Source organism: Balaenoptera acutorostrata, chromosome 1 (genome assembly GCF_949987535.1).
Source record: "Balaenoptera acutorostrata chromosome 1, mBalAcu1.1, whole genome shotgun sequence".
Taxonomy (NCBI): domain Eukaryota; kingdom Metazoa; phylum Chordata; class Mammalia; order Artiodactyla; family Balaenopteridae; genus Balaenoptera; species Balaenoptera acutorostrata.
Genome location: NC_080064.1, coordinates 103,758,764 through 103,781,216, shown reverse-complemented (window position 1 = coordinate 103,781,216; position 22,453 = coordinate 103,758,764). Strand labels below are relative to the sequence as shown.

The 22,453-nt window shown below is 43.6% G+C and overlaps 1 protein-coding gene across 1 annotated transcript in view; it reads left to right on the top strand.

The window, feature by feature from the left end:
• Window positions 1–253: 253 nt before the first annotated feature.
• CD58 (CD58 molecule) overlaps window positions 254–22,453 on the top strand; it is a 43,760-nt gene continuing 21,560 nt past the window's right edge. The window contains exons 1-2 of the mRNA XM_007169326.2: window positions 254–412; window positions 21,667–21,963. Of these exons, the coding sequence (XP_007169388.2) occupies window positions 343–412; window positions 21,667–21,963 (367 nt within the window). The 5' untranslated portion in view covers window positions 254–342. The remainder of the gene's footprint in view (window positions 413–21,666; window positions 21,964–22,453) is intronic.

The following is a 22,453-nucleotide window of genomic DNA, read 5'->3' as shown; positions in this document are numbered from 1 at the left end:
GCGACGGTCCGATACCCCCGGCTATGGGGGCGCCTCCATCACGTCCCAAATGCCAAGGAAAAGTGCGGGAGGTGCGGGAGGAACGAGGATAAACCTGGTTGTGAAAACGCAAGCCACTTTTGGGGGAGAGCTCCACCGAGCAGGGCGGGGGGCTGCAGAAGGGCAGGAAGGACCCGGGGCCCAGACCGCGTTCTCGGGAGGGGGGAGGAGTCGCGCGCCAAGACGTCATCCGGGGCCCGGGACGCGCGGGGTGGGGCGCACCGCGGGGCGGGCTCTCTCTCCCTCCGGCAGGCTGAGGCGACGCCCTGCTGAGTCCCTGTCGCGGAAGCTGGCCCGTCCGCTATGGCCGCGGGGAGCGCCCCGGGGTGGGCCGTGGGGGCCCTCGGAGTGGTCTGCCTGTTGCTCCGGTTGGGTGAGTGGAGGCCTCCCCCGGGAGCCCGCGGGGACCGGCAGCGCGGGGTGTCAGTGGCCCCAGGGCTCCGGGGCCGGGTGGACGGGCGCGGCCCGAGGCGGCTGCAAGGTGGGGTGGTGGGGATGGCGTGGGGCACGCAGCCCGCGCGCGGGATCTGGTCGTGTCACCCACAGGTCTCCCTAGGGTGGTCAGCAGGAAACGTGGACCGCAGGCTCTGAAGCCTGTTTGGGAAAAAGAGGGGCGGGACTCCGTCTCGTTCACCTCCCCTGCGCTCTTTCCTCCCTCTGGGGATCCTTCTTAACCTCCATGATCCCCGATTCCCGCTCGTGTTCCTCCGGAAGGGGTGCCTTTTCAGTGCGACTCAAGTGACTTAAGTTACTACTTCCAGCCCGAGGTGCCGTAGCGCAGAACTTGAGGGGAACTTTTTTCACTGCTTCCGCCGCCCGGGAGGGAGCTTGACTCGGGCGGGCGTCCCTGGCCAAGGACCGCGCTGTCTGCGCGCGCGCTGGCCTCCACGCTGGGGTGGACGCGCTGCGGTCAAAGCCAAGTCCGCCCGCGCCCGCGCCCACGCGGAGGGCGGCAGTTCAGAGCTGCCCTGCGGCAGGAAGGTGAGGGCGTCGATTCAGAATTCCTAGGGAGTGACGGCTGGTCCCCTTTCCCCTCCCTTCCGGACATGAAAGGACTAACATGTGAGTGTCTAGGACTGTGTTCATCCCTTTCACGCTTCGTCAGCTAAATCGTCACGGCAGCGCCATGAAATAGCTATCTTTGTCTCCATTTTTTACCTCCTCACCCTTATCAACCTCCCCCCACACAGGCCCCTAGTTAAGTCATAACCGAACCCCTGAAGCATAGTAACAACCCCCTTAACTAGTACTTCTTTACTTGGAATTTCCTGCCACCGGCCCCTTAGCCCCCACCCCTGATGAACCTCCCCTCTCCACTCTGCGTTCAGCGTTTATTGAGTGCCTTTAGGGTACATGCATCTATGGCTTACAGCCTGCGGAATGGGGGGTTGAGATACGCTCAAAAGTACCTACAGTATAAGGCACAGAAGTAAATGTCGTAAGAGAGGTAAAAGTAAAGTGCTGTGGGCGTGCAGAGGGAAGACGGCAACATCTTTTGTGAAATCAAATATCTTTTGTGAAGCAGAGACTTCATGGAAGGGAGGGTATTTGAACCTGGCCTCCGAGGACAGGTGGTATGTGAACATGCCATGATGTGGGAAAAGATTCCAAGAGCAGGAGACCAGGAAAGAAAGGGGAGCAGGGTGTAGAGGGTGACCTTGGGCAGTAGGGAGTCATCAGTGTCCCTGGAGAGTTGCAGTGCCCACGGGAGCTTGAGGCCCCCTGGGGGAGCCCTGAATGTCCCCTTTGGGAGTTGGGATTCTCTTCTGCAGGCAAAGGAGACCTCTTTCTGGGCCTGACAGGATCAGAGCCATCCACTTAGGAAGAATAATCTGGCAGCAGTAAAGAGAAATGATTGTAGTTGAGAGGAATCGGAGGTGGGGGACCAGGGCAGGTACCATCACAGACCCCAAAGAGCTGTGAGGGTTTCATATGCTGGTGGCTGTGGGCAGGAGGGAGAGGCATATACAGAGGTTGAAGGGATGAGGTAACTCCTCCAGAGGCACGGGTCTCTCCCTGGTCCCAGAATGCGCCTTTGGTCACTACTGCCTGCTCTATGCTCTCTCTTCAACTGAAAACCCAGTTTACCCATCAAGCCATACCTCCTCTAGGAAGGTTCTTTGAACTAGCTGGTTTCTCCCACCTAATTCATTTATTTATTCAGAGGTCATTTCGTTCCGCAAGCATGAATATCGCCTTCTCTGAATAGGCTTTGCGCTAAGGGAAACTGTGTAGGTCTGCAGTGAGTCCTTTGGGGGCCAAGCCCACCTCACTAGGGAAAGCTGCCTAACAGTGATGAACAGTATCTGCTCCCAGAGAGATGCCTGGCCTCTGACCTGGCCCTGCCCCTCACAGTTAAAACTTCTGTAAGTTACCTTACTTCTGTGTGCCTCCGTACCTTTGCCTTTAAAGAGAGCGCCACTCACATGAGAGAAAGGATAATAATAACATCTGCTTAATAGAACGATTGTGAGCATCAGTCATTCAACACGTACTTATGGACTATCAACTATGTGTCAGCACTGGGAAGCTTACATTATAGTGGGGGAGAGACAGTAAGGAAATAAAGCAGTAAATACGTAGTTGTTGGGTGGTGGTGAACATTTACTAATATAGAGATTACTAGTGCAGAGGCAAGGGAAATGGCAGTGGTTAATAGTTCCTTTTAATTTTTTAAAATTCTGGAACATTTAAAATCTTTAGAATAGTTGCAAAAATAGTAAAGTGAACACTTACACACCTTTCTTCTTGAATCACCACTTATTAACATTTTATCACATTTGGTTTACATCTCTCTGTACACCCACACCCACCCAGTTAACTTTTTTGTTGTTGTTGTTAAATCATTTGAGAATTGCAGTTCTTATTGACAATTTAACCCTGAATATTTCAACATAGGTCTTTTTTTTTTTTTAATATTTGTTTATTTACTTTGACTGTGCCAGGTCTTAGTGGCGGCACGCGTGCGGGATCTAGTTCCCCAACCAGGGATTGAACCTGGGCCCCTGCATTGGGAGCGCATAGTCTTACCCACTGGACCACCAGGGAAGTTCCAACATAGGTCTTCTAAGAATAATATGTCTGCAGTTAAGCCCTGGCACCATTATCACAGTCAGGAAATACAGCATAATACAATACTGTTTTCAGATAGGGTCCAGAAGCCAATCTTGTATCACACACCAGATTTGGTAGCCATTCCTCTTTAATCCCCTTAAATCTAAAAATCTAAAAATCTAAACTGTTGCCAGCTTCTTTTTTTCTTTTTCTCTTTTCTACTTTATGATATTGCCCTTTTTGAAGGGGTCTGGACTAGTTTTTTTTTTTAATAAAAATGTCCCTCGATGTTGAAGTACATGCTTAGATTCTGGTGTAAACATTCCTGGGCAGGAATTCTCACAGGTGTGCATCTCATCAGGCTGCAGATGCAGTCCATTTGTCTCATTATTGGAGACGTTAACGTTGATGATTTGGTTAAGGTGAGGTCCACCAGATTCCTCCATTGTAGAGGAGAAAATACAAGCGTGTGAATACAGATTTTGCATGCTCGGTTCCAAACCACTGGAAATATCGCAATAAAGCAAGTCATACAAGTTTTTTGATTTCCTAGTATATTTAAAAGTGATGTTTATACTATACTGTAGCCTATTAAGTGTGCCATAGCATTATGTCTAAAAAAATGTACATACCTTAATTAAAAGATACTTTATTGCTAAAAAATGCTAACTACCATCTGACGGTGCAGAGTTGTCACAAAACTTTAATTTGTAAAAAGCACAATATCTACAAAGCACAATAAAGCAAAGCACAATAAAATGGGTATGTCTGTAGTACCTGATTCTTTAAGTAACACTTTGAGATTGTGTGAATATGCTGTTTTCCAACAATCTTTCACCCAATGTTTTACAACCCAGTGGTGATTCTTCCCACTAAAATGTTTGTAGATAGCAATTTTTTATCCCTATTTTCTTTATACTTTATTGACATTCTTCAGTAACAAAGAGCTTCTGCACCTCCCGTTTTTATTTTTAAAATTAATGGTTTTTTTGTTTTGTTTTTTTTAATTTTTATTTATTTATTTATTTATTTATGGCTGTGTTGGGTCTTCGTTTCTGTGCGAGGGCTTTCTCCAGTTGCGGCAAGCGGGGGCCACTTCATCGCGGTGCGTGGGCCTCTCACTATCGCGGCCTCTCCCGTAGCGGAGCACAGGCTCCAGACACGCAGGCTCAGTAGTTGTGGCTCACGGGCCTAGTTCTCCGCAGCATGTGGGAATCTTCCCAGACTAGGGCTCGAACCCGCGTCCCCTGCATTGGCAGGCAGACTCTCAACCACTGCGCCACCAGGGAAGCCCTGCACCTCCCTTTTTAATTTTTTTTTTTTTTTTTTTAGTACTAGTAAGGACTCGTGTATTATTTAAGATGGCATTCCTGTCATTTTTCATTTTGATGCTCAGGGATTCTGTATTTGGCAAGTGGGAACCCTTCCAAGTTTCAGTGTCCTTTTGCCATGTTTCCCTCAGTTTTGAGCACTTCCTTACTTTCTGGTGTAGAAGGGTGTTCTGGACTCATTTTGTACTTTTCCTGACTCAGCCTTGGAATCATTAGATTCCTTTTTCCTTTTAGTGGGGGATGGTATTTAGAAATTAAGACCTGGGTGCTAGGTGTGCTCAAGACTCTTGGAGCCATAGCTTCTAGGCCCTGTCAGTTTTCAGTGCTAGGAAATAGTTTTCACAAAGTCAGGCATTTATCTGGTTACTGCAAAGGCTAATCCAACAATTCAGTTCTTCCTTTTCCTCCATTCCATATTAGTACCTCCCTTCCCCAGGGTGAGAATTCTATTCTTAGTAGCATTAGTATAGTTTCCTAATCTACATTAAACACAAACTAATTCCATAATTGCTATGCCAATACTACTCCCAAGCACAAACTTTATTAAATACAGTTCAAGATTTCTTAGCAGTTCTTTTTATTCTTTCATATATCCCACTAAATATGTATAGAACACTGTATTTTCAAGTTATTTGAATTTTTCTTCTGTGTGGTTATGTTATCAAAGTGATACATAGTTGCATTAATTTGTTTCTGTCTCTTCAGTTTTAGGGTTTCCCCCACCTTGATTTAATTTTTAAATATGTAAACTATTAACATGGTTCAAATCAAAACCATATACAGCTGGCCTTCCATATTTGCAGATTCAACCAGCTGCAGATTAAAAATATTCAGGAAAAAAAAAATTCCAGAAAGTCCCAGAAAGCAAAACTTGAATTTGCCACATTCTGACAACTATTTAAATAGCATTTACATTGTATTAGGTATTATAAGTAATCTGGAGATGATTTAAAGTACATGAGAGGATGTGCATAGGTTATATGCAAGTACTATGCCATTTTATATGAAGGATTTGATCATCCTCAGATCTTGGTATCCACTGCGATCCGGGAACCAATTCCCTGTGGATACTGAGGGATGACCATAAAAAAATATGCTCAGAAATTCTATTCCCACCCCTTCCTCTCCCCCCATAACATATAATTTGTTTCAGTTTTATCTTTGTTTATTTTTGCAGTTATAAACAGATACATATGTTTATTTCTAACTCCCTTTTTTAAACAACAGTTAACATACTCTGTGTACTCTTTTGTACCTTGTTTTTGTCAGTTAACCATATGTCTGGAAAATCATTCCATATCAGTTCATAGAGATCATCCTCATTGTTTTACAGCTGCATAGTGCTCCATGGGATGGAGGTATGATATTTCATTGTCACTCTCTGGTGACTAGTATTTTATATAGTGTGGTCAGGGGAGAGTCTCTTTAAAAGGGAAACAGTTGAGTGTAGACTTAAAAGGAAATGATGGAGCAGGCCAGGTTACCATCTGGGAGAGTAGTATTCCAGACAGGACAGCAGCAAAAACCCTGAGATAGGCTTCAACCATTCAAAGAACTTCGAGGAGACCACTGTGCTGGAGAGTAAATAGGAAATGAAGTTGTACAAGTAGTCAGGGCTGGACCTTAGAAATAAAGTTTTGTGGGCCCTTTTTTTTTTTTTAAGAAATTTATTTATTTATTTTTTGCTGCGTTGGCTCTTCGTTGCTGCGCGTGGGCTTTCTCTAGTTGCAGAGAGCGGGGGCTACTCTTCGTTGTGGTGCACGGGCTTCTCATTGCAGTGGCTTCTCTTGTTTCGGAGCACAGGCTCTAGGCACGTGGGCTCAGTAGTTGTGTCTCGTGGGCTCTAGAGTGCCGCAGGCTCAGTAGTTGTGGCTCACGGGCCTAGTTGCTCTGCGGCATGTGGGATCTTTCCGGACCAGGGCTCGAACCCATGTCCCCTGCATTGGCAGGCGGATTCTTAACCACTGCGCCACCAGGGAAGTCCCTGTGGCCCTTTTAAAGACTAACTTTTTTTTATTCCCAGTGAAATAGGAAGTCTTAGAGAGTTATGAACAGGAGTGAAATTGTGTTGAGTTGAGTGTTTAAATGAATTATTCTGGATGCCGGGTGGAGGATAGTCCTTGCTGATGAAAAAAGAGAAGCAGGGAGACCAGTTAGGAGGCTGCGGGAACAATGACTGGGTGGGGGTGGGTAAGAAATGACTGGGGTTGGGGTGAGGAATTGGAGATAGCAGGGTGTGTTTTGTAGGTAGGGCTGGCAGGATTCGGCACTGGATTGCATCAGTGGGTAACATGTGGACAGGACCTAGGTAGTGCCGGGCAAGTAGCAAGCTCAAAAATAGGAACTGTTGCATTAGTTAGCTCTCATTAGCAGAGCCTGCCTTATTCTGCTGTGGTTGACCTTTTATGGATCCTTTATCTTGCCAGTTGTCTCTCCAGCTAGATTTTAGATCCTTGTATGCAGGAACCGAGTCATATACTACTTTATATAAAGTTTCTTTCATTGATTTATTTTAATATTTTTAACAACACAAATTCTTAAATCTGGACATTAGATGATAAAGTATTGGTCAAACATTTCTCCATTTTAAATTATTATCTCACATTATTATGTGAGACTTGTTCATATGCTTTGCTTAATTAAGATTCAGAGAGCCTGTGAGGTTTTATTTATGAAAGGTAATCCAAATCAAAATAGTGTTGTGTTTTCCTCTCAAAAAAACTAGATCCAGTATTATAATGGGGTGTATATAATAGTTGCCATGAATTAAGCACATGCTCTGTGCCAAGAGCTGTGCTTAGCGTTTTAGATTTTTGTTTTCAGTTAATTGTCACACCAGTTTTATAAGGTAGAGACTGTTAAGGAGGAGAACAAAGTTGAGGTAGGTTAAGTACCTTGTCCAAGTTCACACAACAAATAAGTGGTAGAACCTGCTAGCACTTAGGTCTATTTGACTCAAAGTCTATGTATTCCCAACCCAAGAATAGGTAAGCAACTCTTTGATGATTGGTGCAGCCATAGTTAATCTCTTATATGTAACATATATATTGTCCAATATAATTTTGCTAAAGCATGTGAAATTATATAAGACAGCAAATTACCAATCACATAGATTGTATTCAATATCGTAATCTACAGTAGAGGGGTGGGGGAACCTTCTTTGGGCCATAGAATTCGGAATGGGGGTTTATTTATGTATTCATTTATTGACATTTTGCCATAATTATACTTTCTTTATACACCCACACATCACTCCTGAATGCTTTGGCATAAGCCCAATAACATAATATTTATAAAAATTAACAGTAATCTCATAATATCACTTAACTTCTACTCTTATTCAAATTCCTCCAATTGTCACAAGAATGTCTTTTTTTAAATACCAGGATCTAATGAAATTTCACATTTTTGCATTTGTTGCTGTTTTTGTTTATTTTTGACAGGTATCTTTTAGGAATTTTGAAAAAGACAACTACTTTTAAAGAACTAGATCTAGGAATTTGTTTTATTGCCTTTTTTTTACTGTAATTAAAAAAAATTGAATTGTACACTTTATTATTGTTATTTGTTTTTTCCCTTTTTAAATTGACTTACAATATTATCGATACATTAGTTTCAGGTGTAAACATAGTGATTCAGTATTTTTTTACATTACAAAATGGTCACAATAAGTCTAGTTACCACCTGTCACCACAGAAAGTTATTACAATATTATTGACTATATTCCCTATGCTATACATTACATCTCCATGACTTATTTATTTTATAACTGGAAGTTTGTACCTCTTAATCTCCCTCACCTATTTCACTCACCCCCTCTATCCATCTTCCCTCTGGTAACCACCAGTTTATTCTCTATATCTATGAGTCTATTTCTGTTTTGAATGTTTGTTTGTTTTGTTTTTTAGATTCCACATACAAGTGAAATCGTATGGTATTGGTCTTTCTCTGTCTCACTGATTTTACTTAGCACAATACCTTCTATATCTATCCATGTTGTCATAAAAGGCAAGATTTCATTTTTTATGGATGAGTAATAGTCCATTGTATATAAATACCACATCATCTTTATTCATTCATCTATCAATAGACACATAGGTTGCGTCCATATCTTGGCTATTGTAAATAATGCTGCAGTGAATATTGGTGTGCATATGTTTTTTTTCCAGTTAGTGTTTTTGATTTCTTCAGGTACACAGAAGTGAAATTGCTGGATCATATGGCAGTGAAATTGCTGGATCATATGGCAGTTTCTATTAATTTTTTGAGGAACAACCATACTGTTTTCCATAGTGGCTGCAACAATTTATGTTCCCACCAACAATGCATGAGTGATTCCCTTTTCTCTGTCCTCTCCAACACTTGTTATTTGTTGTCTTTTTTGATGATAGCCATTCTGACAAGTGTGAGGTAACATCTCATTGTGGTTTTGATTTGCATTTCCCTGATGATTAGTGATGCTGAGCATCTTTTCATGTGCCTGTTGGCCATCTCTGTGGCTTCTTTGGACAATGTGTTTTCAGGTCCCCTTCCTATTTTCTAATCAGGTTTTGTTGTTGTTGTTGTTGTTTTTACTATGGAGTTGTATGAGTTCTTTGTATATTTTGGATATTAACCCCTTATCAGATATATCATTTGCAAATAGCTTCTCCCATTCGGCAGGCTGCTGTTTCATTTCGTTGATAGTTTCCTTCCCTGTGCAGAAGCTTTTTAGTTTGATATAGTCCCATTTGTTTATTTTTGCTTTTGTTTCCCTTGCCTGAGGAGGCAGATCCAAAAAAGTATTACTAAGATGGATGTAAAAAAAGCATACTACCTATGTTGATTTCTAGTCTTATAGCACTGTGGTTGGAAAAATATGCATCATATGATTTTAGTCTTCTTAAATTTATTGAGACTTGTTTTGTGGCCCAGCATGTTATCTGTCCTGGAGAATATTCTATGTGTACTTGAAAAGAATGTGTATTCTACTGCTTTTGGATATAATGTTCTATATATATCTGTTAGGGTCATCTGGTCTCATGTATCATTTAAGGCCAATGTTTCCTAAATGACTTCCTGTCTGGATGATCTGACCATTGATGTAAGTGGGACATTAAAGTCCCCGAATATTATTGTGTTACTGTCAATTTTTCCCATTATGTTTGTTAATATTTGCATTATGTATTTAAGTGTTCCTATGTTGGGTGCATATATATTTACAATTGTTTTATCGTCTTGTTGGATTGGTTCCTTTATCATTATGTAATCTCTTTCTTTGTCTCTTGTTACAGTCTTTGTTTTATTTTTTTAAATTAATTAATTTATTTTTGGCTGTGTTGGGTCTTCGTTGCTGCGTGCGGGCTTTCTCTAGTTGCGGTGAGTGGGGGCTACTCTTCGTTGTGGTGTGTGGGCTTCTCATTGTTGTGGCTTCTCTTGTTGCGGAGCATGTGCTCTAGGCACGCAGGCTTCAGTAGTTGTGGCTTGCGGGCTCTAGAGCGCAGGCTCAGTAGTTGTCGCGCACGGGCTTAGTTGCTCCGCGGCATGTGGGATCTTCCTGGGCCAGGGCTCGAACCTGTGTCCCTTACATTGGCAGGCAGATTCTTAACTACTGTGCCACCAGGGAAGCCCCACAGTCTTTATTTTAAAGTCTGTTTTGTCTGATGTAAGTATTGCTTCCCCAGCTTTCTTTTTACTTCTATCTGCATGAGTACCTTTTTCCGTCCACTCACTTTTAGTCTGTCTTTAGATCTGAAGTGATTCTCTTATAGGCAGCATATAGATGGGTCTTGTTTTTTTTTTTTTTTTTTAATCCACTTAGCCACTCTATGTCTTTTGGTTGGAGCATTTAGTCCATTCATTGAAAGTAATTATTGATAGGTGTGTACTTATTGCCATTTTGTTAATTGTTTTCTGGTTGTTTTTATGATTCTTTTTTGTTCCTTTTTTCTCCTTTTGCTCTCTTTTCTTGTGATTTGATGACTGTCTTTAGTGTTATGTTTGGATTCTTTTCTCTTCTTTGTGTATGTATCTATCATAGGTTTTTGGTTCCCATGATGTTCATATATAACTATATAATGAGTCAATTTTATGAGATTATTTTAAGTTGATGATCTCTTAAGTTTGAACACATTATAACAACCCTGCGTTTTTGCTCCCCACCCCACCCTCACAGTTAATGTTTTTGATGTCATGTTTTATATCTTTTTGTTTTGTGTATTCCCTAACTTTTTATTAAAGATATAGATGATTTTATCGCTTTTGTCTTTTAACCTTCCTACTAGCTTTTTATGGGGTTGACCTTTACTGTATGTTTGCCTTTACCAATGAGATTTTTCCTTTTTTAGTTTTCATATTTCTAGTTGTGGTCTTTTCTGCTTAGAGAAGTCCCTTTAACATTCCTTGTAAAGCTGGTTTAGTGACACTGAACTCTTTTAGCTTTTGCTTGTCTCCTTCATATCTGAATGATAGCCTTTCTGGGTAGAATATTCTTGGTTGTAAATTTTTTTCCTTTCATCACTTTAAGTACATCATGATACTCCCTTCTGGCCTGCAAAGATTCCGCTGAAATGTCAGCTGAAAGTCTTATGTGAGTTCCTTTGTGTGTACTGGTTGCTTTTCCCTTACTGCTTTTAAGATTCTCTTTTTATCTTTAATTTTTGCTGTTTTAATTGCAATGTGTCTTGGTGTGACCTCTTTGGGTTCATCTTGTTTGGGACTTTCTGTACTTCCTAAACTTGGATGTCTGTTTCCTTTCTCAGGTTAGAGAAGTTTTTAGCTGTTATCACTTCAAACAAGTCTTCTGTCCCTTTCTCTCTCTCTTCTCCTTCTGGGACCCCTATAATGTGAATGTTAGTATGCCTATTGTTGTCTCAGAGGTCTCTTAAACTATCCTTACTCTTTAAAGTTCTTTTTTTTTCTGTTCAGCTTGGGTGAATTTCACTACTCTTGTCTACCAGTTCACTGATGCATTCCTCTGTGTCATCTAATCTACTGTTGATTCCTTCTAGTGTGTTTTTTAAATTTCAGTTGTTGTATTCTTCAGCTGTTTGAGTCTTCTTTATATTTTCTAACTCTTTGTTGAACTTCTCACAGTGTTCGTTCATTCTTCTCTTGAGTTCACTGAGCATCTTTATGATCATTACCTGAAGTCTTTATTGGTTAGATTGCTTATCTCCACTCACTTAGTTATTCTTTGGGGGTTTGTCTTGTTCCTTTGTTTGTTATATATTTCTGTCTCCTCATTTTGTCTAATTCTCTGTGTTTATTTCTATGTAGCGGGTAGGTTGGTTACGCTTCCTGGTCTTGGAGAAGTGGCCTTATGTAAGAGATGTCCTGTGGGGCCCAGCAGGACTCTCCTCTTCCCCTTTGGTGACTAGAGTTATATGCTCTAGGGTGCCGCCTATATGGGCTGCATGCACCCTTCCGCTGTGGCAGAGCCAGCTACTGTGGGCACCTGACTCCACTGACTTCCCTGACTCCATTGGCTGCCAGGCCCCGCCTGGTGTGGAAGCTGCTGGCCTGCTGGGGGGTGGGGCTGGCTCCCAGCATGTCTCACTCTAATGTTTTTTAATTCATATAGGCTTTGATGGTAGGCATTGCTTTCTCTGTTTAAAAGCAGAAAGTTTGCCAGCATGCATCAGCCCTTGTTTGCACGAGTTTTCTGTCTTTTGGTTTCTTCTCATGTTGTTTTGTCTTGAGTACAGAAGGCTTTTTGAAGTTTTTACTTAAGGGCACACAGCACCTTAGATTCTGCAGTCACAGATAAAAGCTTCCATCTCAGGATTGAAGGCGAAACCTGGATACAGCCTTTTCCATTTGCTCAGACAAGTTTTAATATGAGGTGTGACTAAAATAGTGATACCGTCCCCCCAAAAGTGTGGAAAACATTTTAGCAGTTCCTCTTTGGAGATAAGTTTCAGTGCCCATCTACCAGACTCAAAGGAAAATGTCTTTTAGCTACTTTATGGGCATGGGATTCTCTCCTTTGGCCTCTTTGTTTTCTTGTTTTCAGTCCCTTTCCCTTGTGCACATCGGCCTTCTCCTTCTCCATGCTGCTCGTGCCTGTGCTGATGAGCTCTTAGCCCAAGGACTCTGGGGCTCAAAATGAAACCAGTGAAAGTGAGGGGACCTCTTGCCCAGAATCACTGTAAGAAATCATGTCTGCTCCCTGCCCCCATTTGAAAGTTATTAGTTCCGAGTTCTATCCTTTGTGACCTTGATCTATTCTGTTTAGCAAGTATCCATCTCAGGGAACCAAATTATTTTGATAGGCTTGTTCTGAGGAAATGAACCCGTTTTGGTTCCTAGTGACTTTCACTTTTCATAATGTTCCCCTGAATGTCTGTTAAGAACAGTGTCTGAATTTCCATCAGCCTCTCTGGTCTGTAGTTTCTGAATGTTTTTCCCATGTAACAGTTAAAAACTAGAAGAAAAAAAAATGACGTTTACTGTACACATTCAGAAAACAATAAGAAATTCATATTAATAAGAAACTAATAAGGCTGTGTCATCATAAATTAGTTGTAATAGAGTTTCTCAACTATGAACTGAGTAACTAGAAAATAATAGGGATTATAAAGAAATTTTTAATGAAATGGTCAATAGCATATTGAAATACCTTTAATCAGACTTTGGAGAATAGATTTAAAAAGACTTGCAGAGTATTAAATAGCTCTAGTAAGAACCTTATTCTCCAAAGCATGCTGTAGGTCTCAGATATATCCTATCTAAGACAAGAACAGTCAAAGGCAAATGTGGCTTTTGAGCGTGATGTGATGTGGGTATCTTGAAAGAGCTGGCCAGAGTAGTGCTGTTAAATAGAAATATAATATGAAACAGGTAAAATTAATTTTAATAATATATTTTATTTAACCTAATGTACCCACAGTAGTTTCATTTCAACATGTAGTGGATATAGAAAATGTTAATGAGAGATTTTACATTCCCCTTTTCATACTTGATCTTCAAAGTCTGGTGTGTATCTTATACTAACAACACATCTCAATTTGGACTAACCACGTGGCATGGGCTCACGAGCCGCATTGGCTAGTAGCTACTGAATCGGACTGCACAGATGGAGAGGGAAATGTCTTGTGAAAGAAGGATTTTTAAGTGCAAGAATAAGGGGTTAAAAAGGCAAGTATTTTAGCATGACAGGAAACAGGGAAGTTCAAAAGGAAGTTGATTTAAAGAACAAACATCTTAATTCTGGATGCACTCATCCAGGAGACAAGGAATAGCTTGACAACTGAGAGCATACGTGAGGCGAGTTCTGTGGAGTTTCTGGGATTGGGGGACCAGGGGGTTTATTGTCTGTTGGGAGTCAGGGGGCTGCAGTTTCAGTCTGAAATAGATGAAGACAGGGAAGCCATGGTGGCATATCTGAGACCAGCAGATTTCTGCCTTTAGCACTCATGGAAGCAGAAATCACTGACTGGGACCGGATGCAGGTGGAATTGACAAGGAAGGACCAGGCATCTCACACTGTGGCTGACAGTGCAGGCTTTGGAGCTGGCCACCTGTGTCTGGACACCAGCTCTGCCCCTGGACCAGCTGAGTGACCACGGTCAGCTTCGGAACCTCTTTGAGCCCCAGTTTCCTCAGCTGTAACTTAGTGGTTCTCACTCTTTGAATGCTCTTCCCCATATGCTCAAGCTCACTCCCTCGTTTTTTCTGGGCCCTCCTCACATTGCCAGCTGTGACCACCTCACATATAATGGCAACCTCCCTTCTCATCATTAATCCTCCTCCCCAATACACTGCTTTATTTTTCTCAATAGCACTTAACATCACCTGTGATACTTACTTTTCCATTTAATGTGTTCCTCCCTGCCCCCCGTCCCCACCGTCACCAATAATGTAAACTCCAAGAGGGCAGGATTCTGTCTGATTTGTTTAGTGTTGTATCCTAACTGCTCAGTACAGTGCCTGGGACATAGCAGGTACTCAACAAATATTTGGTGAGTGAATAAATGAATAATAAGACCTACCTCACAGAGTTAAGTTGAGGAATAAATGAGCCTATCCATCTATCTATCTATCCATCCATCTATCTATCTCTTGGAACAAGTGCCTGGCACATAGTGAGCCTTCAGGAAGTGTGCTGCTGCTGTCACTGTTGTTGAATATTATTATTGAGGCTGAGTTGGCCTAGGGCTCATTTGGATTGGATTTATTAAGAGCTAGGTTAAAGAAACGAGCTACACTAAACTTCCTTGAGTGAAAAGACTGTGCTCTTCTTTTGATGATCCGTGTACCTGGTGAGCATATTTCGTATGCCAAAACTGGGACACGGGGGCTGACAAACAGAATGTTTGTAGACTTAATGGGACAGATTGTTTGACACCAGCACTGACGTAGACACGTGAGGAGAGTGGCTGCTCTCCGTACTGTGAGCATGTGTGTTTGTGTCTCCAGAGACTTAGTTTCCCAGGCTGCCACCACTCCAGTACCCCAAGTGGGTGTCACCTGAAAGTGTGCTGTGATGCTGAAGTGAGAGGAACAAGGTCATGGTCACAAGCCCCTGTCTGCAGGAGAAATCCAGCTGCTCACTTGGGTACAAAAATGCCCAAGGCCCTCCTATCTCCCAGCTTGAATGAATCTTTAACCGAATTGTCGTTATGGTGTCATACACACGGGGGAAATACCAAGATTTATGTATTTGGGTACTGAAACTCAGGGGATTTTTTTTTTTTTCTTTTCATCAAATGAATTTTTGCCTTAACTGCTAAAATCTGCAACCATGTGGAACCTTGAAGAAATTTTAGGAAGAGAATGAACTATTTTAAAATCACATTGTTCTTTTCTAAGAAAAAACTCCAGAAAAACCTTTCCTCCAAATCCCAGAAGAGTGGTTAGCTCGTCTCTCAGCAATGGCATCAGTGAAAAAATTGCATCTCCTCAAACCTCAGACAGGGTGTTAACATTGATGAAGGGCTGATATCCTGCGTGGGTGTAAGCTTATCTGGTGCAGTGCCCTGAAGCCCACAGCATGTGGTAGGTGAAACCTAGCTAAACCTGAAGGGGACGGGGAGTGGGGAGCCAGCAGACCCCCCAGTCTTGCTTTGGTTCTGGAGGCAGGCAGTGGGGAGGAAAGAGTTCTCTTCTGACTGCACACGAGGGGTCCCAGGCCATTTATTCTGCAGCTTCAGTTAAACGTCTCCACCTCTCCTTGCTGAGTCATGGTTCTTCAACCGGGTTCCACAGCGATTTGAGGTATTGCAAAGCTCAGGGTTTGGGGTGACTATCAAATATTGTAATTCTGTCAGGAAGCCCTGCCTTTTAGACTACATTTAAGTTGTATTTAAATCAGTTTAGTTAATTCACTCAGCAGATATTTATGGAATGTCCTCCACGTGCCGGGCAGTGGGGATGCAGCAGAGATGGAGAACAGCCCTGTCTTTGTCCTCACGGGGCTGGCCTGACTAGGGGATACCCCTCCGCTCAGATTGGGATTAATTGCCATCTAATTCCATAAAGTTTGATTTCTGTGTTCACATAAAATTTGAACGTCCAGCATTTCTTGGAAACTTAGAAGATCTGGCAATTTCCACGTGTCCACGTGGGTAGAAGCTGAGGAGCCTCTCCCTAGGCGAGCCAACCTCACTAGAGCTGCAGTCTCCACTGCTCCCTTTTGGGTCACACCTGGCCCGTCCGTGGCGCCTCTGTTGGCTGAATGGCTGGTCTCTATCTCAGGGCTTCATTTGCTAGCTCTCACAGGCTTCTCAGCTGCTCCTGTGATTTTGTGTCCTTATTTACTTCTTTGTTTGCCCCTTGTTTTCTCCCCACACACCCCGCTCCAGCTTTTCTTCCTTCCTGCATTCGAGTCTCTTTTGTTCCCTTACCCTCTCTTACTTTTTCACATGTCACATATTACTTGCCATCACACATGAGAAGTGCAAACTCCTAGACCTTACTTTCAACTTAGTTTCTCTTGGTCCTTAATTATGAAACCCTGTCTCATTTCCCATTGAACATCTAAAATTATTTTTAAAAAAACAACAGCATTATGAAACTTAGGTTTAAATTTGGGTTCCCATGTAACATTTTGGAGATTTGGGTTCATCGCTATCTTGCTCAATCAAATCTTCTCAATTTCCTCATGTATATGAGGATGGGTGTGGGGCAGGCCAGGGTCCTCTGAGGACCTGTCCAGCCCTGACATTCAGTGATTTGGTGACCACTGAGCTTATGCTTCACTTCTAGGTTTCAGAGGTGTGCTTCACTCCCGACTAGAATGGTTTGACTTTCTCATTCCCAACATCTGCTATTCCCATACGTTCTAGAAATTGCATTCTGACATACCCTGTATCTCGTCACTGTCTTTAATAGCCATATACCACATAGCTAGCCAAATAAGAAGCAATGGTTAAAAGTCAGACTGTCTGGATTCAAAAGCAGTTTCACTACTTAATTAGCTAGTCAGTTAACGTTTGTGTGTCTCCGTTTCCTCATCTGCAAAATAGGGTTAAAAATGACAGCTGCTTGATATGTTGTTTTTTTTTTTTTAGTTTTTTTTTTCTGTCTGTCTATCTATCTATCTATTTATTTATTGGCTGCATTGTGTCTTTGTTGCTGTGCGCAGACTTTCTCTAGTTGCAGCCAGTGGGGGCTACTCTTCATTGTGGTGCATGGGCTTCTCATTGTGGTGGCTTCTCTTGTTGCGGAGCATGGGCTCTAGGAGCACAGTCTTCAGTAGTTGTGGCACGCTGGCTCAGTAGTTGTGGCTCATGGGCTCTAGAGCACGGGCTCAGTAGTTGTGGTGCACAGGCTTAGTTGCTCCACAGCGTGTGAGATCTTCCCGGACCAGGGCTGGAATCTGTGTCCCCTGCATTGGCAGGCAGATTCTTAACCACTGCACCACCAGGGAAGTCCTGATATGGTTTTTGAGAGGATTTGCTGAATACACATTTGTAGAGTTCTTCCAACTGCCTAGTAGATAGTAAGTGCTATATAAGTGTTTGATTAAATAAACTAAAAATAGCAGTCAATCTAAATCCCAGGACCTGGGACTTCCCTGGTGGTCCAGTGGATAAGAATTCACCTTCCAATGCAGGGGACGCGGGTTTGATCTCCGGTCGGGGAACTAAGATCCCACATGCCGCGGGGCAACTAAGCCTGCGTGCTCTAGAGACCGCACGCCACAACTAGAAAGCCCACGTGCCGCAACTACTGAGCTCGCGCACTCTGGAGCCCGCATGCCACAACTAGAGAGCCTGTGTGCTGCAACTACTGAGCCTGCATGCTCTAGAGCCCACACACCATAACAAAGAGCCTGCGCGCTGCAATGAAAGATCCTGCGTGCTGTAACTAAGACTCAGCGCAGCCAAATAAATAAATAAATATTAAAAACAAAAATCCCAGGACCCAAGTGAAAATGCGCAGAGGAATTTGTGGCTGGGAGTTGGGGTAGGTCCCATTTCATTAACCCAGTAGTTACGGTTACCATATTTTCTAAATCAAAAATCAGGTCGGGGGCTTCCCTGGTGGCGCAGTGGTTGAGAATCTGCCTGCTAATGCAGGGGACGCGGGTTCGAGCCCTGGTCTGGGAAGATCCCACATGCCGCGGAGCAACTGGGCCCGTGAGCCACAATTACTGAGCCTGCGCGTCTGGAGCCTGTGCTCTGCAACAAGAGAGGCCGCGGTGGTGAGAGGGCCCGCGCACCGCGATGAGGAGTGGCCCCCGCTTGCCACAACTGGAGAAAGCCCTCTCACAGAAACGAAGACCCAACATAGCCATAAATTAAAAAAAAAAAAAAAAAAAAAAAAAAAATCAGGTCACTTTGTCTGCAAAATATTTGAGTTCCACTTCGGACTTCAAGCCCTGTGAGAAGAACTATCAAAACTGGGTATAATGATGATGTTTTGTAAGACTACAAGAGTCTTTGAAATTGGAAATGAACGCAGTACATATAGGTATCAGGTACCCTCATATCTTTCAAAAGAAAAGATCATTCAGTATTCTTCAAAGCAAATAAACCTCTAACAGTTAAAAAAATTCTGTCTAGCACAGAATATCTGTTTAGGCAATCACTGATACATTTTCCCCCTACCTCTATCTCTCTCTACTTTGAAACAGCAAAAACTCACTCTATGCCCAATTCTCACACAGCCAGGGTCACCTACAGTGAATGCATTGATGGTGGCCGCCTGAATCATTGAAAGCAAAAGAGGGAAAACCCTGTTGAAAGCCTACTTCATTTCAGCCATTGTGTGAAGACTCTCAGTCTTATTCAAACCTCAAAACAATCTTTTGTGGTAGGCATTATGATTTGTTTTTTAGGCTGAGGAAACCTAGTGTGGCGAGAACTTTTGAAGGTTCACCCTGGGCGCATCTGCCTTGAAAGTCGGGGCCCTTTTCATTCTGCCCTCTGGCATGGTAAGGTAGCATCTCTGTGGTCCCTTTTCTGACCATTCACTGTTATCAGCAAAGTAACCAACTCACTGCTGACTCCTTTCCTTAGCTGCTGTTTGTTTGCTCGTTCTTTCACTCGTTCAGGGTGTGTGACCTTGAGAAAAAACTCACTCTCCTTTCTCCTATTCTTTTTCGTTGGAAACAGTCATATTGGTAACTTACCTTAGGATCAGTCTTGGAGGGGCAACAGAAAAGGCTTTACTGTAGGAAGCAACTGGTAGACATAGCATCTAAAAATGTGGCGAATCCCAAATCTGTATCTTCCCCTGGGAACCCCCAGACCCATGGACCCTGCAGCCTCCTGGACAAGCTCCACGCAGATGTCTTACACGCCGCTATGCTTAGCATCCGTCAGTCAGCTGACGTCTGGGTGAGGAGGGGGAGGAGAGATGGCCAAGCAGACAGAGGAAGAAGCGCCTCTGAGGGGGCAGGTCCTGAATCAGGAAGGCGCTTGGCGCGTCTGAGGAAATAAAAGCAGTTCCAGAAGGCTCAAAGGAAGAGAAGGCTCAAAGCAGTTCCAAAAGGCTCAAAGGGGGGAACGGGTGGGGAATGAGGCTGGAGAGGCCGGCAGGGGCCAGACCACAGGGTCTGTGAGTGAGGGGCTGGGCCGTGTCAGGTCTGTTCTGGTCCCTCAGCTACCATAAACTTGCTGAGTGACCTTGAGCAATTGATACGTCTCCCGGGGCCTGTTTCCTCATCTGAGAAATGGAGTTAGCAACACCACTGCACAGGGATGTGGAGAGGATTAAAAAGGGACACAAGTACGTGAACACGTAACTGGCAGAGGGTAAGCATTCAGTAACATCTTCTTCCATTTTTCTTGGTGCCCTGTCCTTTCACCTGTGAAATGGGGGTAAATTTGACTGACTAATTGTTGGAGTTTTCTTCCAGCTCAAAATGACTATGATTTTTTTCTGAACTGGTCTCCCCCTTTTTCCACCGTTAGCTCCATTCCAGACTTTTCTTCTTCCTGTTCTCAAGCCCAGGAAGCATCACCTTCCCCTGGGAAAGACAGAAGCCGGCTTTATGCAGCCAGGGAGGGGCAGTTCGACTGAGACCTCTTCTCTTGCTCCACCACCCTACTTGCTCTCATCCGTTCATTCGTGTATTCATTTACAAGACATTTCGAGCCGCCACTATTGTATGTGGATAGACTGTCACCCCTCAAATCTTATTCCTTTTCATGCCTTTCCATGGGCTCTGGTTGATTGGGAGAAATAGTGCATGGTCAGGAAAGCCACAGAAGGATGCTGGTATATTGCAGGCAGCCTCCCTTGATTAAGGGAGGTGGGTTCTAAAAATCCTTGCACATAGACAAATGGGGCGTATTTGCTTCTTATTTGAAATTACTGGACACGATTGCCTGCAATTGGTCTATTTAATATTTTTTGATTTTTCCTGTGCTCTGTCAATTACCCTGATTGCTTCTAGGCAAAAACTTCCATCAATCAAGTTTTAATTTCTCTTTAATGTCTTTCCCCTAACAGCTGCTCTTCTCTCTTAACAAGAAAGTCAAGCCTGGAGCAAGATGCGTTGAAGCCCGTTTTGGGGTATCAAGAATATCCCAATCTAGTCGTAATAGTAAATGTTTAACAACTGGATTGGTGTGGAGGAGGCGGGAGGTTCTGATTTGAAGCATGAGTCAGTTTCTCTGCTATAAACACTCCCACTGTGGTGCACTCCAAGCTCTCCAGGCTTCCCGGAACGGAGTCCGGCAGAGAGGCTAACAGTCGGTTCCAACACGCCACCGCACCCAGGCCTCGAGACCTTAATCTTCATCACGCTCCCTGACTTCCTTCCCGGTCGTTCTGATTTCAGTTAATGGCGTCTCAGTCAGCCGAGAAAGAGGCCTGGCAGTCACCATTAACTCCTCTCATCCAATCACTAAACCCTGTTCATTTCCCTCTCAAATGCAGAGCCTGTCCACTTATCCATCCCCACCGCCGGCACCCTGGTCTGGTCTCCCGGTCCAGCCTTCTTTCACCGCTACCGCACTGACTGCTCTTCTGGGTTTTCTCTGCCCTCCATCCTTACCCTGTCGACCAGTGTCCACCCTGCAGACAGGGTCAACCTACTGAAACTTAAATTATGTCATGCCGGTCTTCTGTTTAAAACCTGTCCATGACCTTCGCTTGCCATTAGGATAAATTCCAAACGCTTAGCATATCTTACCGGACATGGCCCGGCCCCTCACTCACAGACCCTGTGGTCTGGCCCCTGCCTGCCTCTCCAGCTTCATTCCCCACCCGTTCCCCCCTTGCTCTCTTCCTTCGAGCCTTTTGGGACTGCTTTTATTTCCTCAGACACGCCAAGCGCCTTCCTGATTCAAGGCCTGCCTCTTCAGAGGGGCTGCTTGGCCATCTCTCCTCCCCCTCCTCACTCAGCTGTCAGCTTGCACACTCCTCTTATCCTCCGGTGGTTTGCTGTCCTGTGTCAGTTTCAGCGTGATTTCCTAGGAGAGGCCTTTGCCTGGGTGGCTCTCCTTGCCTGCTCAGTGTCTCCTCCCTTGAGGGCCTGGAGTGACGCCTGTCTTGTTTGCCGCCATATTCCCAGCATCGCCCACAGGACCTGGCACGTAGTTGGTGCTCCATAAATGTTGAATCCATTTCTTGTATTTATGTGGGCCCCAGTTCCCTATTAAAGAATAAACTCTTACAGGGTCAAGCATGTTCTCCTTCCTATACTTTTTATCAGCAGTTTATCAGCTTAGTACAAAAAGTAGCTGACGAATAATTTTTACCACTAAATTTAATCATTTTCCCCCCACAAGGCATCTTGGAAGATAATTTTCTGCTTTTGATCAAGTCATGTTATTTTCCCTAACCAATTTCTTTTTTTTCCTCCTAGATTTCATTAGCTGTGATTCCCAAGTAATATATGGAGCTGTGAACAAGAATGTAACTTTATACGCATCAAGTTTTAAACCCTTTAAGGAGATCGTGTGGAAAAGAGGAAAGGATAAAGTTGTAGAATGGGATGACCAATCTGAAGTCAGAGCTTTTCTGTCTTTTAAAGATAGAGTTCATTTAGACACTGTGTCGGGTAACCTCACAATCTTCAAGTTAACACAATCAGACGAAGATGAGTACGGAATTGAATCCCCAAGTGTTAGAAATAACAGCAAGTTCACCCTCAAAGTGATCGGTGAGTATCCCATAAATTGGTTTGTTCAAATGGCAGATTTCTAACTATTTTAAGAGACTAATACTAATCATTGGTTTATGAGAAATAAAAATTAGTCATCATAGGGACTTCCCTGGTGGCGCAGTGGTTAAGAATCTGCATGCCAATGCAGGGGACACAGGTTCGATCCCTGGTCTGGGAAGATCCCACATGCTGTGGAGTGGCTAGGCCCGTGCGCCACAACTACTGAAGCCCACACGCCTAGAGCCCGTGCTCCCCAATAAGGGGGGGCCACTGCAATAAGAGGCCTGCGCACTGCATCTAAGAGTAGCCTTCGCTCTCTGCAACTAGAGAGAGCCTGCGTGCAGCAAGGAAGACCCAACGCAGACAAAAAAAAAATTAAAAAAAATTAAAAAAAAAAAATTAGTCATCACCTGTTGTCAGGGTTTTCCTCTCTTTCCGGTACACAGGAGCCACTTTCAGCTCCCTTGTCATCCTCTTGGTGAGGAGA